The sequence below is a fragment of the Camelus ferus genome, chromosome 26, assembly GCF_009834535.1.
Source record: "Camelus ferus isolate YT-003-E chromosome 26, BCGSAC_Cfer_1.0, whole genome shotgun sequence".
Lineage (NCBI taxonomy): Eukaryota > Metazoa > Chordata > Mammalia > Artiodactyla > Camelidae > Camelus > Camelus ferus.
Window position 1 is genome coordinate 1529652 of NC_045721.1, and position 18043 is coordinate 1547694.

Sequence of the window (18043 nt, forward strand, 5' to 3'; positions counted from 1 at the left end):
TTCAGAAGGAGCTGGTGGTCTCTCCTGAAGCTCCTAAAGTCGGGGAAGGGCAGGCCTTCCCTGAGAATAGACTGGGTCTGCAGGCTGCCCTTCCTTGCCACTAGGAGTTATTTTTATTGGCCTGCTCTAGCTTTTGCCCCAGGGGCATTTGAAAGGTGTCAGTGGGCTCTGCGCTCTTTTACAGTTACAGCAGCCTGTTTGAATTCTATTTGTAGAAATGCATGCTCAGTGGAGTCTCTGACTCTGGTTTCTTGGTCATAAGGGACCTGTGAAGTTGAAAAAACCTGATTTGGTGTCATTTAATGTGTCTACTTGTCTGATTCAGCAGTCACCTGCACTTCTCAGATGGGCTGTCATGATTTAACCTTACCTTTTATTTTAGGACTTTACTCTCTAAAGTTTTGTAATGAGTTCCGTAAACTGCTCAAGAAATTGTGAAAAACAGTATGCTTGACTTTCTTCGCGTTCAGTGTTCATACCTCTCACGTATAATAAAGTTATTGAACTTTAGTAATATTTTGCTGTTGTCCAGCTTTTTAAGATGGTTATTAAAAGCAGCAAGTCTCCTCCAGCATCTTCCTTCGGTTTATAAGAATTATGAGCATGGTGATTATAGTTAATAACACTGTATTACATATTTGAAAGTTGCTAAGAGAGGTAGATCTTAAAAGTCCTCATCAAAGAAAAAAAATTGCAACAACACATGGTGGCAGTTGTTAAATAGACTTATAGTGCAATATAGACAAATACTGAATCGTTGTTATGTTGTACACCTGAAACTAATATATTGTTATGTCAATTACACATCACTTTTAAAAAAGAATTATGAGATGATTTTTCTCGCCTAGAATTTTGAAGTCCCTTTCCACAGATGTCCATTCTTTAATTAATTGAAAACCCAAACTAATTTGTGAAGCTGTACCTGTTCCTTGGTCTTTATTGAGATCTCATTTCCATATCTAACATTATCTTGTTGAAATAGTCTGTATCAAAATTTTATCCTGCCTCCTCTTTGCTGTTTAAGCAACCTGAGTTTCCTAACGTGTTTCACCTAAGTGATGGAGAAAACACTTTTAAAAAATGATCTGTCATATTTGTTGAGTTGCGTCATCCACATGGTGACTTAGGACATGTGATTGCTTTTCTTTTTCGGATTTTTAATCTGCTCTTTGGACACAGTAGCAAGTCAGAGTACTTGCTCAGGGGCTCCATTCTAGTATAATGGGAATTCAGTAATAAATAGGTGATATTTGACATGCGGGTTAAGTGATGCAGAGAAAAATAAAGCCAAGGTGAGGAGACAGTGAAGGAAGTGGGCAGGTGCCATATTGCACAAGGTGCTTAGAGGGGACCCTGGATGCGGCGACATTTGAGCAGAGATGTAATTGAAGTGAAGGTGCAAGTCATGAAGGTATCTGGGGAAAGAGCAGCTGGAGAAAATGTGAGCTGTAGTTCATTTATCAAAGCTAAAAACATTTGTATGACTCCAGTATTTTTTTCCTGAAAAAATAACGATGTATTCTGAATCATTTTTGTCTTTCTTGCTGCATACTTCTACTGTAACCTTTACTCACGATGGTGCTCTCGTTGTGTTCTGCCCTCTTCTCTAATTTTAGCTCAAGTCTAAGTTTAAATTCTCCCTGTGCTCCTAGTAATGTTTACCAGTGAAACCAGCTCCTAGCCGAGCAGAGGAAGATGTTTGTTCTAAGTTAGATTTGTACATTTGTATAGCTTATTACGTGGGTAACAATTTCTCCCTCAGCCTTCGTTCCTTTTCCCATTGTTCACTTTTATTCGCGTTCATGTTTGATGTCTCCAGTGTCAGGGAGGGCCTGGGACAAAGCAGAAACAATATATATGTTAATGAATGTGCTGCTCTCCATCCTCCCTCCGATTAAATTAAGGGTGAAAGTTTACCCCTTTTCTATTAAAAATTCATCAGTAATGTCTGGGAGGGTTTCTTCTCGAAGTATTGACTTTTAACAAAGAAAAATTTCTGAATACATGAGTGGAATTTTGAAAGTAAGTCTTTGTGGTTTAGTCTAGAAGTTGGATGCATTTTCTTTTAGCATACAATATCCCTAAATTAATTTTTAAAATACACTTTTAAAAGATTAATGTATATTAACTTATCTAATTTTTAGAATAACCCTTGAGGTAAGTACTATTTTATTGTTGTTTTACGGAGAAAGTAAGTGAAGCATGGAGAGGCTGAGTGACTTGCCCAAGGTCACTCAGATAAAACCAGAATTTCAAACCAGGTGCTCTCTGTACAAAATACCATGTTGGCTTTTGTCCACCAATCATCTTGATAAAGGACAGTGGTGATCAGTGTTATGAGATTTCCATAACTGACATTCATGTTTTGATTCAGTGTCTTAGTCCAAATATCCTGTAGAAGGTGATGGTCAAAAGAAAACCCTCCTTTTTTTTTCCTTCAAAGTCCTACTGAAAACCTAATCCTCATTTAAAATCTTCTCTGATTTCTAAATCCTTCTCATTAGTAGAATTAATGACTTCCTCCTCTCTTTACCTACTTGAAACCCTCCTTGTGATTTTTTTAGGTTCGTGCCAAGCTTCATCTGGTTATTACAGCTTAGCACATTGTACTAAGTTTCACTGTTAATGTGAGCTCGGTATGTGGACTCCTTAGGGGTAGGGTCTGTGTCCCAATGATCTTTAGGTAACAACATTGTCAAGTAATTACGGTATGGGTAGCATCATTTTATAGGTTTATAAGCAGAGATGTTAGGCAACTTGTCCAAAATCAGAGAAATGGTAGACATCGGGTGTGAATCAAATCTTAAGTTTTCTGACTCTCGGTTCAGAGTACTTTCTGCCATTCTAGAAAGATCGATTTGGGGTAAGAATCTTGACTTCTTAACGGGGTAGAACCACATCCAGAGTGAACATCAGCCCGCCAGGCGACACCTTGGATAGTGAATTCTTCCATTTTTCTCTTGTGTTTCACTTCTGCTCTCTACTAATAATATAAGCCTATTTCTATTATAAAAAGAAGGAAATACTTTCTAGGGAAAAACAATAGTTATAGGTTGTACTTCTGGTTCCTTTAAGGCTGCCCCAGTTTTTCTTTTCATAAAATAGAGTTGACTGCTTGTAGCAACTCCCAGTCGTAAAGAGAAATATAAAGATTAACTGGTTTTTTAAAAATATATAAATTACCTTAAATGTTTCAAAGATAAATGATTTAGAAATATGACAGTCGTAGCACTATTTTATTTCTATCACTCTGTTATAAACCTGGGGGTAATTCTCACTATCAGTTGATTAATATTGTGTGACTTACCTCCCAGGGGTGACTTCTGTTATTCACAGCTTGGGTTCCATTGCTTTAAGCTGTAATCTATAAGTGTTTGAGTTACTCAGTTAAGATTTAATAGTATTTCATATGGTGGTGCCTAAGGATATTTTATGAAAAGACATTAGGGATAAATATACAAGGATTACCCTTAACTTCACGTAATGATTTGTAGGGCTGTCATCTGTGAATTTATCTAAATTCATGTACACTAATCACTGAAAGCCATCTCCCCCCAACCTGGGGTGTACCTTAAACTGCCTCAGCGATGTAGACCTTAAGAGCTTGCTTCCTACCAAGGTGACATCTCTTCATCCTGTAAGAGAGCTACTTTAAGAATTTTGCCCCGTTTTCAGATACTGTCACTTGGGGAGCAAACCTCCAGAATGCCTTGGGGAGCAAACCTCCAGAATGCCTTGTGCCTTTTACAAACGCATACAGATGCGTCCCAGCTGTGCTAGTGTAAAGGCTTTTGCTGAGCGCGTCTCCGCTTCCAAGTTGAGCAGAGTGTCGGGCTTATTTTGGAATGCCCTCGTTGGTGTCGCATTGCATCTTAAATGTCTTTCTCCATTAACGTAGGGAAATTGAAGGTGTTTTGCACAGGTCCTCACATCCGCACATTTCCCTGTTTCCTCGCCTGGCAGGGACTGCATGGTTAGCCTTCAGGACATAACTCGAAAATTCTTTCTCATTAGTGTGGATATGGCTTACAGATTTTCTGCACCCTTTGGGGGGAAAATTATATTCTTGTCATTTTACTGGGGCAGTGGAAGAATGTTTTTCAAGCCAACAGACAGGGGAGAAAGGTTAGTGGATTAAAGAAAAAATAGACACTGCCCCGTACTATGTCTTTCTGTGCTTTTTAAGTCTTTCTGATATGAAACTTGAAGAAAAGGAAAAAGGAGATGATCAAGGGACCCAGAGTAAGGAGTGGTCAAAAACAGGACAAGATTTTGACGGAAACAGAAACAATTGGAACAGTAGGATCTTAAACCCAATCTGTTCCCAGCTCGGTTCAGAAGAAATTAAAGTTGGAGCGTATAACATGCAAATAAAAACCTTTGCATAAAGCTGTCTAAGCTTTTGGCAGATTAAAAAAATAAGTAACTTTATCTTCTGGCATATATCCATCATTACTCTTTACTATTTCACCGCTCAGGAATATTTTATACCTTCCTCTTTATGGAAGAAGAGTGACAGCCTGTGTTTTCACTCTCGCTAATGCAAGTATTTTTTAAAGATGAGTGGTAATCACTGAAGCCAAAATATTGTTCATTGTACTTTATATTTCCAAGAAGATGTCTTCAAACGTATAATAAAGATGAGATCAGAAAATTATAAGAACTGGTTTAGAATATTGAAGATTTAATGATCGTTCCCCTATCACTCATGTTTGGAACAACTGCCAAATTCTCTTTTGCAGAAATATGTACTCTGTGTGTGTGTGTGTGTGTGTGTGTGTGTAAAATGTGGAATGGTCACAGAAGCCTGTTGACTTTTTTGCTTCTTATTTTAACCTACCATGCATGGGGCCCAGCCCCCAGCCAGGACTGACAGTGGGAGAGTGTGTGCTCGTTGAGCTGAACCGACTGTCATGGGTGTCCCTTCGTCCCTCTTGGCCACTGTTTTTCCTGATAAGTCAGAGTCCATGCTGAATCAGCTCGTAAATAATTTGAATATCATCCTTATGTCTCAGAGTTCACCAAGTCATTGTCCCTGAATCTGACTTAACTAGTCTTTCTTAACAAACCAGACTAAAAATGACCAGACCAGTGCAACAGGGAGCCAAGTACTGCAGGTCAGTGGGCTCTCAGATTCCACGTTTGCAAAATGGAGATTATAAGAGTGACTCCCTTGACCATGGCAAAGGATTGTCACCTGCAGAGTTTCCCCTTAATGTACCCATAGAACATGTTTCCTCCTCTCAGTTGCCCTGGATGGTAACTCTGAAATCCATACATAGGCAGCCCCCTCGGTAGTGACTCCACCTCTCAGAACTTCAAGTGTAGTTAACAAGGGAGACGTCAGTGTGGAATAGAGCAGTGATACTAACTGAAAGGGCTGTTTGGATCAAACAGAACGTTGTAATGCTCGCCCAGTGCTCAGATCATGGCAGTGTCAGTGCTCTGTTAACACTGCTGCCTCCCTCTTCCCTTCCATTTCTCTATCTTAATTTAGTGTGCACCTCTGTCCATATTTTGGCCTTTTGCTCACACGGGGACAATTGTAATAGCCTTCCTTACTTCTTTCCTTGTTCTGGTTTCTCTCATCCTGTCCTCAGCTCCTATCTCCTATATCCTATCTCAGATGAATCCTAGATTATAAAATTCGTGAATAATTTTTTTGAAAAAAGAAAAAATAACTAGAGACTCTATTTTTGGCAATATGATGGCCTACAGATTCCAAAACTCGTACATTGTAAAACATCTAAAAGTGATTAAAATATTTTTAACACTTTTTAAATGAATTTATGAGCCTATAACAAAGAAAAGGAAATGAGTACAAATATAAGGAGGTGAGCTAGGCCTGGGCTGCTGAGTCCTCAGGGCTCCTGGGGCTCTGGGTGCCCAGGGAGTACTGGAGGTAAAACCACACACTGACTTTAGCACGGAGCACAGAAAGACAGAGTGTGAAGGAGCAGCAAGGACCCCTGAGGAATGGAGTGAGAAGTTAGAGGCTCAGAGGTTTCAGTAGAGCAGACGACAGAGTCAGTGTTCAATCATATAATGAAACACAGGAAGCCCAGAGCGGGAGAAATGTAAAGAAACCTACACCTGGACGTAACATGAAGTCCTATCTTCATAAGGAAAGGGAATTGTCAACCTAGAATTTTTAATGAAATCAAGACATTTTACATAAAAAATAGAAAAAGATTTTCCACCAAAAGACCCTCACTAAAGGAACGTCTAAGTATAGATTTCAAGAAGCAGTTGAAAATGGCCTCCAAGAACAACCCGAGGTACAGAAGTAACAAATGAAGGTAATACTAAACATGAGGGTAAATCTCAGCAGACAATGGCAATTTTTAGAAAATGTCCATTTCAGTAGTAAACAAAACTAAAGTAATAGACACCCTTATCATGTAAGGTTGGAGGCAGATAATAAGAATTTAAATGTGCCAAGATGCTAGTATTTTTAAGAAGGAACACAATCTTTGGACTCTGATTATGCACGTTTAAAAATGGCCATGAAAGCACAGTCTGTTGCACAGAATTATCTTTTGGTCAAGTTCAGCGAACACCTTTCACAGTAGGCACCCAGGTATTTGTTAAAGGACACCTACCTACCAACTCCCTACGACCCTGTAAGTAGAGCATTTCAGTGGGATACACTGGGTTTCGAATCAGTAATCTCATTCTCCCCGCCACTGTTCATTATGTACCTACAGTTACAACTCTTCCCCAGTCTTCTGTAGTTGATAATGTGTGTGCTGTGATAGCAGGTTTAACTCATTCTGCAGGTGTCATTATGAGGAGCACTGCTCCTCGTTCACTGGGGTTCAGCCCTTGTGTTTCACATGATGAGCCTCACCAAGGGCACAAAAGCCGTAGCAGCACTGTGTGTGTGGGGGGGGGGGGGCTTTAAAATCGGGGCAGCTGAGGCTGCCTCGAGGAGGCCGTCCCACCCTGTTCCCAGCACAAGGGTCCCTTTCTTCCCGAAATTCCACTCATTTGCGCTCACTGTCCCCTCTGAAAAATGGCTGTAATAATAGTACCTTATTTTTTAGCACTCTGGTGTAGGTTAAATGGTGTGGGTTAAACAACTAAGGTATAATTGACCAAAAGCAAGATTAAGTTTTAAACTAATGTGGGAGCTGAAAAAGCAGAGCATGGAATACAGGGTTAATGCTCACTGTGACGCAGCCTTAGTCACCCATGGATGACTTTAAATCATAGTTCAGTTGGAGAGATCTTTGGGATCTGTTCTAGTAGACCTAGGGTGGTAACGATAAAGAGCTGTTAAAAGTTTTTGTGAACCTATACCTGAATTCGTTACCAAATTGGTCAACCAGACCTGTGCCAGGGTCCTCGCCTGGGCTGAGACCCCTTATCTAAACCAGGGAGGATCTTTTTCGGCTCAGATTTGCACAGCCAGTAATGAAGCCAGTGCTGAGACTGGACCCGCACCAGCTTTATTCAATGGCCAAAGAATGGAGAAGTGGGAACTTGGTTCACATATCAACTTCCCAGCCCCGTCCAGGTAGAGACACCATATATATGTATATGAGGGTCAACGTAAATGGGAGGGAACTGAACAGAGAGGGAGGGATATTCATGAACAGAGGTGTGGTTTGAATTAGGAACTGATGGAACTATCCTTTTCAGTCTTTATATGGTCTTGTCTAGTTGTTGTCATGGCAACTGTCAACTGTGCTGGTGGATGTGTCATCTAGCATGCTGAGGTATTACAAAGAGCGTGTAATGAGACTCAAGGTCCACTGGAAGTCAGATCTTCCACCATCTTGGGCTGAGTTAGTTCTAACCAGTTCTTGTTTTCTTTGTTTTGTTTTGTTTTTTCTCTTTGTAGCTTCCTTCTGAAACTTAGGAGTAATTGGTTTCCCTTCAAGGGAGAGGCAGGGGTATGATTCTGGGGCAACAGCTTTGGTAACAGATTCATAGGTAGATTTCTACTTGAAAGACAGAAAAATAGATTTGTAGATCTTTGACTTGAAGGAATCTCAAGATGCCGCTAAACTAGTTTTAGGGCTTTGGGGAAAGCCTTTCAAATCCAGGACCCGCGTTCCTCCTATGGAAGACAGAAGCACTTCTCAAAGTTCCTTTCTAGCATTAGCCAGTGCTTCGCCTTAAGTTATGCGAATTATCCACATTGCAAAGTGAAGCAGCTGAAGTCCTGAGAGGTTGGGGGACTAGTCAGGAGTTATACTGAGCTAGGGTTGGTGGGTGAGAGGAAAGGTCTGAGAAAAGGGCTGATGAAACAGCTGCTTCTCAGTTAGGTGCCTCCACCCACCAGGCTGCCTCTGGCCCTGCTCCGTAGCAGCTCCTGCAGCCCGAGGGCACTTGTGCGTGCACTGTTCTCACATGGACTGTATCAGAACTTGGCATCTATTGAGCAATACAGTCAGCATTTATTTTTTACGCACACGTGCGCGCACACACACAGAATGATCTATGGCTTTCTTGATAGTAGCCAGGCTTTTTTCTTTATAAAGAAGATTACGGTATACTTTTTTTTGGATCATTTATTTTTGAGTGCACACTTTTCAACCTGACATGGGGAAACAGATGGGATAATTTTTTCATTTCCCCTGGAAACCTGCAGAGCGGATGTTTTGAGTCCTTTTTTTGCCGGGTGGATAGCTCAGTATGGTCTTGGCAGGAGCACCTGTGTCTGTAGGTGGCTAGTCACCTAGTTTCCAAGCCTAAGGATTCTTCAGTCTTCAGTCAAAGGAAATTTAAAGGACTTGCTTGAGAATAATGCACTTCCTAATTTAATCAGGCATTCACATTAAAGTCCTTCTATATTCTGAGACTTTTTTCTTACGACTCGTAGAAACTTTGACGAAGCCGTTAAGGCTCTGTGAGCCCGTGGATTAATGTGTATTTCCAGTATGTCTTTAAGTCATTGCTACTGGAGTGCAGACCACAGAGCCAGGCTTCCGGGGTTCATGTAACTGCTTCTCCCCTTCCTACTTATATGGCCATGAGCCAGGGTACTTCTCTGGGCTTCAATTTTATCCAAAACCGGAGTAGTAGTACCTACCTCACAGGATTATTGTGAGTATTATATGAGACAATAATGGAAAACATTTTTAGAATACTGCTTGTTACATAGTAAGGCTCAAGAAAATTTTAGTTCTCATTGTTACTAGATTTGGTAGCTAATGAACGAGGAACACTGAAGCACAGTCACTATATTGGCCTCTTACATCCTCTTTTTAAAATGTGAACTTACGCCAAATAAAAATTTTTTTTTCTTTCCAGCTCCAAGAGGAAAACGAGGATGGAAAACCTTTTATGCTGTACTAAAGGGAACAGTCCTTTACTTGCAAAAGGTAAAAATAAATCAATTAAAAGTGAAGCTTACAAAACTTTGTGCAGGTATAGACAAGTCGTCCAGAAAAAATTCACCTTGTACAGAGAGGCCACGTCAAACACCCCAAAGGCTGTTTAAGTGATGTCTAAATTCTGTTTTTAGATTTGTTTTGTTTCTGGTGAAAAAAATTATTTTGGAAATTATATATGTGTGTGTATATATATATATATAACATTTTATAAATATAGAATATTATATATGTTTGTGTGATCAGAGGGAATGGGTTAGCTGTGTTCTACTTACATTCAATTAGAAAATTTGAATATAAATTGATAAATTCGACTTCATATGGTCTATGCAGATTGCGGTAGCATTTGTTTCGATGGGCATTTACATTATAGACTAGTTACAGCCCTCATTTATTTAGTTATGTAAGAATATATCTTCATTTACCTATTTATCTTCATGTAGATCCTCCCTAAGTCTGGAAACACGTTTTCATTCAAGTCCTGCACTTAACAATGCAGATGTATTCCAGTTACCTGGGTGGGAGTTTGACCAGACCGTGTCCTGTCAGGATTCTTTCTTCCAGGCCCCAAATCTGGAAATCAGTTTGGGATCAAGTTTATATGCTCTGACCTTTGAAGGACAGTCCCTGAAGCCTTCCGCCTCCCTAGCTCTGTATGAGTGGAGATGGGAAAGTTGTGTGTTGACTGGAATGAGGTACACACACCACCTCCTAGAGCCTTACGGGATTCTAGGTCCCACTGTGAAGGGGGAAATTTGGAATTACGGCTGATACGAGGCCAGGCAGTAACAACACTGCCCTCCATGGTGGCTGTTAGCAAAATGTTTTTTCTTTTTAATTGTGATAAAAAAATATGTAACATGAGATCTACCCTCAGTAAAATTTTAAGAGCATAGTACATTGTTACTAATTTTGTAAGCATAGTGTTGTACAGTAGACCTCTAGAAATTTTCCACCTTGCATGACAAATAACACCCAATGAATAGCAAGTCTCCCATTTTCCCCCTTCCCCAGCCCCTGGCAACCATCATTCTACTTGTTTCTTTGGGTTTGACCCTCTTAGATACTTCATGTAAGTGGCATCAAGCAGTATTTGTCCTTCTATAACTGGCTGATTTCACTTAACATGATGTCCTCAAAGTTCATCCATGTTGTGGTATATGACAGGATTTTCTTCTTTATGACTGAGTAATATTCCATCGCTTACTTCATTTTCTTTATCCATTCATTCATCCATAGACATTTATTTATTTCCACCTCTTAGCTATTGGGAATAATGCTACAGTGAACATGGGAATGCAGCTATCTCTCTGATGTCCTGATTTCAGTTCCCATGGATAGGAAATAACCCAAAAATGGAATTGCTGGATCATATGGTGGATCTACTTTAAACTTTTTGAAGAACCTCCATACTGTTTTCCATAGTGGCTGAGCCATTTTAAATTTCTACCAACAATGCACAGGAGTTCCAGTTTCTCCACATGCATGTCAACACTTTTTATTTTCTGGGTTAAGTATGCAAAATATTTTAATGGCCATTCTGACAGGTGTGAGATGATACTTCATTGTGGTTTTGATTTACATTTTCCTGATCGTTAGTGATGTTGAGCATGTTTTTATATTTCTGTTGACTATATTTGTGTTGTCTGTGGAGAAATGTTTAGTCAAAATCTTTGCCCATTTTTTAATCAGGTTATTTGGTTTTGTTTGCTATTGAGTTACAGGAATTCCTTACATATTTTGAATATTAACCCCTTATCATATATATGGTTTTCAGATATTTTCTCCCATTCTGCAGTTAGCCTTTCCACTCTCTTGATTATTTCCTTTGCTGGGCAGAAACATTTTAGTTTTATGTAATCCCATTTCTCTATTTTTGCTTTTGTTGCCTGTTGATTTGGAGTCATATCCAAGAAATCATTGCCAATATCAATGTCAAGAAACTTTTTCCTCTCTGCTTCCTTCTAAGGGATTCATAGTTTCAAGTGTTACATTTAAGTCTTTAATCCATGGTGAGTTGAGTTTTGTGTATGGTATAAGATAAGGATGAACTTGCATTCTTTTTCATATGGGTACCCAGTTTTCCTAGTACAATTTGTTGAAGAGATTATCTTTTCTCCATTGTGTGCTTTTGATACCCTGTGGAAGATCAGTTGATACGATTATTTTTGGTCTCTCTATTCTGTTACATTGGATCTATATGTATATCTTTTGCCAGTGCCATATTTTTTTGGTTACTATAGCTTTGTAATATGTTTTGAAATCATGAAGTGTGAAGCCTTTAAATTTATTTTTCTTTTTCAAGATTATTTTGGGTATTTGGGATCCTTTGTAGTTCCATATGAATTTTAAGGTGAATTTTTGTATTTCTGCAAAAACCACCATTGGGATTTTTGATAGATTGTGTTGAATCTGTGGAGGGCTTTGGATAATATGGACAAGTCTTTCAATTCATGAACATGAGACGTCTTCCCATTTATTTGTGTCTAATATCTTTCAGTGGTGTTTTTTATTTTTCACTGTGTAAGTTTTTTACCTCCTTTATTAATTGTTTTCCCAAAGTATTTATTGTTTTTGATGCTGTTGTAAATGGGATGTTTTCTTAATTTCCTTTTCAGATTGTTCATTGTTAGTATGTGGAAATGCAACTAATTTTTGCATGATGATTTTATATCCTGCAAATTTGCTGAACTTATTTCTTAGTTCTAACAGTTCTTTTGTGCAATCTTTATACTTTTCTATATATAAGGTCATGGCATCTGTGAACAAAGATAATTTTACTTTTTCCTTTCCAATTTGGATGCCTTTTATTTCTTTTTCTTTTCTGATTGCTTGGCTAGGACTTCAGTACTATGTTGAATAGAAGTGGCAAGAGTGGGCATTCTTGTCTTGTTTCTTTTCTTAGAGGAAAAGTCTTCAGTTTTTCACCCTGAAGTATGGTGTTAGCTGTGGACTTTTTATCTATGGCCTTTATTATAGTGAAGTAGTTTCCTTTTTATTCCTAGTTTAAGTGTTTTTGTCATGTGAAAGGGTGTTGAATTTTTATTAAATGTTTTTTCTGCATCTATTGAGACAATCATGTGATTTGTAAGCTTTGTTATTGTGTTAATGTGATTTATCACACAGTTGAGTTTCATATGTTGAAGCATCCTTGCATCCCAGGGGTAAATCCCACTTGGTCGTGGTATATGCTCCTTTTATTGTATGATGTTGGATTTTGGTTTGCTGGTATTTTCTGGAGGATTTTTACATCTCTATTCATCAGAGATATTGGCCTATGGTTTTCTTTTCTTGTAGTTTTTTTGGGGGGGTTGTTATCAGGCTAATTCTGGCCTTGTAAAATGATTTTACAAGTATTCTCTCCTCTTGAATATTTTGGAAGGATTTGAGAAGGATTGTTAATTCTTTAAGAATTCAGTAGAATTTACTTGTGAAGCCACATGATCCTTGACTTTTCTTTATTGGGAGGTTTCTGATTACTGACTTAATCTACATGCTAGTTATAGGTCTGTTTCTATCCATGATTCAGTTTTGGCAGATTGTATGTTTCAAGCAATTTATCCATTTCTTCTAGGTTGTCCAATTCATTGGTGTGTGATTGTTCATAGCTGTTTCTTACAATCTTTCTATTTCTCTAACATTAGTTGTAATATCTCTTCTTTCATATCTGATTTATTTGAATCTTCACTCTGTTTCTCTTAGTAATCTAGCTAAAGGACTGTCAATTTTATTGATCTTTTCAGAAAATCAATTCTTAATTACATTGATTATTTTCTTACTATTTTTCTGGTCTCTATTTCATTTATTTCTGCACTAGTCTTTTGTTTTCAGGGAAATACATTTTATTTGAACTGCTGGTGTTTTGAAATTTTACTCTTTTCTTCTATTGCAAATAGGGTTTTAAGACAGCTTTGTAAAAATGATCACCCTTTTGAAGTATGATAGTAAAATTAGTGTTTTCACATCTAAGACATTATTACTTGAAAATCAGTCAAACATTACTGCTACTTAAAATTTTTTTATTCTAGCACATAAAAATAGGCTTTTGTTTTTAGGAAAAATTATCTCAAATCTTTCTTTAAAAATATAGTTCTATATTTAGCAAAAAATGGCATCTTGAGCAATATCTCAGCTTGCATCTTCAGAATTCATATATTGTTGATGCAAAATGTTTATTATTTTTCTTATTGTCATGCTGATATGAACCATTTATGTATGTAAAGTCCGCTTGCTCACAAGGGCCACGTTGAAGCTATGTAAACTCCCTAATGATTGGATGTGTGTCCTAGCATTTGACACCAACATTCTACAGAAGGATCTCTGAGCAACTTTGACAGATACTGGTTACTATTCGGACTTTCTTTTGAGATTCTTCTCCTATTTATTGTTTTTCTTTCTTTTTTGAGTTGTATTTAAGTATAACTGACCTACAGCACTATGTTAATTCCTAGTACACAACAGTGACTCGATATTTTATACATTACAAAATGAACACCACAATAAGTCTAGTTGCAACCTGTCCCCATATAAAGTTATTATCTTACTATTGACTGTATTCTACATGCTGTATATTTAATCCTCATGACTCTTATTTGGTAACTGAAAGTGTGTACTGCTTAACCCCCCCCCCCCCATCTCATTCATCCCTTCACTCTCCTCTCCTCTGGCAACTTCTGGTTTGCACTCTGTAACTGTGACGCTGTTTCTGTTTTGTTATGTTTGTTTTGGTTTTTAGATTGTACATATAAGTGAGATCATGTGGTATTTGTCTTTCTCTGACTTGTTTAATTTAGCATAATACCCTTTGGGTCCATTCATGTTGTCACAAATGACAAGATTTCATTCCTTTTTATGGCTGAATTAATATTGTTATATATGTATATACACCACATCTTATCCAGTCATCTGAGGGTGGACACTTAGGTGGCTTCCATGTCATGGCTCTTGTAAATAAAGCTGCAGTGAACATAGGAGTGCATAAATATTTTCAAATTAGCATTTTCATTTTCTTTAGAAGAATGCCCAGAAGTGGAATTGCTGGATCTTATGGTAGTTCTGTTTTTAAAATTTTTAGAAAAGTCTATACTGTTTTCCACAGTGGCTGAACCAATCTACATTCCTACCAGCAGTGCACAAGAGTTCCTATCGTCACATCCTTCCTAGCACTTGTTTGTTGTCTTCTGTATTGTAGCCATTCTGACAGGTGTGAGATGATATCATTAGTTTTGATTTGCATTTCCCTGATGATTAGTGATGCTGAGTATCTTTCATGCATTTGTATGTCTTCTTTGGAAAAATGTCTATTCAAGTCCTCTGCCCATATTTCAATCAAGTTGTTTTGTTTTGTTTTGATGTTGAGTTATATGGGTTCTTTGCATATGTTGGCTATTAACCCTTTATCAGATGAATTGTTTGCAGAAATCTTCTCCTGTTTCATAAACTGCCTTTTTCCTTTACTGATTGTTTCCCTCATTGTGCAAAAGCTTTTTAGTTTGATGTAGTCCCATTTGTTTACTTTTGCTTTTGTTTCCCTTGCCTGAGGAGACATATCCCCCAAAATATTGCTAAGACCAAAGTCAAAGAACATATTGCCTGTGTTTTCTTCTAGGAGTTTTATGGTTTCAGGTCTTATATTCAAGTCTTTAACCCACTTTGCGTTTTCTGTATGGTGTGAGAAAGTAGTCCAGTTTAATTCTTTTGAACGTAGCTGTCAGTTTTCCCAGCAGCATTTATTGAAGAAGCTTTTTTTTTTTTTTTGCCATTGTACATTCTTGCCACCTTTGTCCTAGACTAACTGACTGTATAAACATGGGTTTATTTCTGGGCTGTCTATGCTGTTCTTTTGATCTCTGTGTCTACTTTAATGCCAGTACCATACTATTTTGATTATTGTAGCTTTGTAGTATAGTTGTGAAATCAGGGAGTGTGATTCCTTCAGCTTTCTTCTTCTTTCTCAAGGTTATTTTGGCTATTAGGGGGCCTTTTGTATTTTTATACAGATTTTATAATTTTTTATTTAGTAATGTGAAAAACACCCTTCATAGTTTGATATGGATTGCATTAGATCTATAGATTACCTTGGGTAATCTGTTCATTTTAACAGTATTAATTCTTCCAATCTATGAGCATAGTATATCTTTCCATTTGTATCATCTTCAGTTTCCTTTATCAGTGTTATAGTTTTTCAAGTCCATCTTTGGATAGGTTTAGTCCTAAGTATTTTATTCTTTTTGATGTAATTGTTAATGGGATTGTTTTCTCAATATCTCCTTTTATTAGTTTGTTGTTAGTGTAGAGAAACACAACAGATTTCTGTATGTTAATTTTGTATCCTGCAACTGTACTGAATTCATTTATTCTAATAGTTTTTGTTGGCATCTTTAGGATTTTCTAAATATAGTATCATGTTATCTGCAAACTGAGTTTTACATCTTTGTTTCCAATTTGGATGCCTTTTATTTATTTTTCTTGTCTGATTACTGTGACTAGCACTTCCAGTACTGTGTTGAATGTAAGTGGCAAGAGTGGGCATCATTGTCTTCCTAATTTTAGAGGAAATGCTTTCAGCTTTTCACAGTTGAGTAAGATACTGGCTGTAGGTTTTTCCTATGTGAACTTTATTATATTGAGGTATGTTGCCTTTCTACCCACTTTTTTGAGAGTTCTGATCACAAATGGTTATTGAATTTTTTCAAAAGCTTTTTCTGCACCTATTAAGATGATCCTGATTTTTATTCTTCATATTGTTAATGTAGTGTGTCATTGATTGATTTGTGCATATTGAACCATCCTTGCCTCCCCAAATAAATCTCACTTGATCATGGTATGTGATCCTTTTCATGTATTTTGAATTCAGTTTGCCAATGTTTTGTTGAGGACTTACGCATCTATGTATATCAGGGATAGTAACCTGTAATTTTCTTTTTTTGTTTTGTCTTTGTCTGGTTTTGGTATTAGGTGATCCTAGCCTCATAGAATGAGTTCAGAAGTGCTCCTTCATCTTAAGTTGCTTGGAATGATTAAGAAGGATAGATACTAACTCTTCTTTAAATCTTAGAGGCACAATTAATTCACTTTTGAAGCCATCTGGTCCTGGAGTTGTTTGTTGTGAGTTTTTTAAATTACTGATTCAGTGTCAATTTTGGTAATCAACTGTTCCTATTTCCTCCTGATTCATTCCTGGGAGATTCTACATTTTTAGGGATTTATCCATTTACTCTAGGTTGTTTTTTGGTTTTTGGTTTGGTTTTTTTTTTTTTTTTTTTTTTTTTTTTTTTGGTGTATGTAATTCTTTATAGTGATCTCTTATGATCCTTTGTATTTCTGTCCCTTTTCATTTCTGACTTTATTTATTTGGACCCTTTCTCTTTTTATCATGATTGTCACTAAAAGTTTATCAACTTTATCTTTTTAAAGAGCAAGCTCTTCATTATGTCGATTTTATCAAAATTTTTTTAGCCTCCATATTATTTATTTCTGCTCTGACCTTTATTATTTCTTTCCTCCTTACTAATCTTGGGTTTTGTTTGTTTGTCTGTTTTCTTTAGGTATAAGGTTAGATTGTTTACCTTAGATTTTTCTTGTTTCTTGATGTAGGCTTGTATCACTATAAACTTCCTTTTTAGAACTGCTTTTGCTGTATCCTGTAGATTTTTGGATTGTTGTGTTTCCATGTCCATTTGCCTCCAAGTAGTTTTTACTTCCTCTTTGATTTCCTTCAGTGACCCACTTGTTGTTTAGTAGCATATTGTTTAGCCATCATGTGTTTTTATTTTTGCAGTTTTTTTCTTGTAGTTAATCTCTAGTCTCGTACCACTGTGGTATGAAAAGATCCTTGATACGGCTTCAATCTACTTAAATTTATTGACAGTTCTTTTGTGGTCTAACGTATGATCTTTCTTGGAGAATGTTCCATGTACACTTGAGAAGAATATGTAGTTCTGGGGCTTTTGGATGGAATGTTTTTTGTATATCTTTTAAGTCCATCTGGTCTAATATGTCATTTAAGGCCAGTGTTTTCCTTATTTTCTGCCTGGATGATCTATCCATTGATATTAATGGGATGTTAAAGACCCCTACTATTATTATGTTGCTATCAATTTCTCCCCTTATGTTTATGATTATTTGCATTATATTTTAAGTGCTTCTATGCCTGCTGCATATATATTCATAATTGTTACATCTTTTTGGATTGATTCCTTGATCATTACATAGTATCCTTCTTTGTCTATTGTTACAGTCTTTGTTTTAAAGTCTATCTTGTCTGGTATAAGTTTGCTACCCTGCATTCATTTTATTTTCATTTTCATGAAATACCTTTTTCATCCCCTCACTTAAGTCTGTGTGTATCTTTAGATCTGAAGTGAGTGTCTTGTAGGAAGCATATACGTGGGTCTCTCTCTTTTTTTTATTCATTCAGCCACTCTGTGTCTCTTAATTTAATTATTTCATCTATTTCCATTTAAATAATTATTTGTAGGTATCTACTTATTGCCATTTTGTTAGCTGTTTTCTGGTTGTTTTTTGTAGTTCTTTTTTGTTCCTTTCTTCTTTTGCTTTCTTGCAACTTGATGACTAGTCTTTAGTGTTATGTTTAGATTTCTTTCTCTTTCTCCTTTTTCTGTGTATATTTGTTACTGATTTTTGGCACATGGTTACCATGGGGGTCATATATAATGTGTGTATGTGTATGATTATTTTAA

General features: G+C 37.1%; 1 protein-coding gene across 1 annotated transcript in view; it reads left to right on the forward strand.

Annotated features, from left to right (window-relative positions):
* PSD3 (pleckstrin and Sec7 domain containing 3) overlaps nucleotides 1–18043 on the forward strand; it is a 526938-nt gene that overhangs the window by 446369 nt on the left and 62526 nt on the right. The window contains 1 exon segment of the mRNA XM_032468468.1: nucleotides 9262–9332. Within this exon segment, the coding sequence (XP_032324359.1) occupies nucleotides 9262–9332 (71 nt within the window).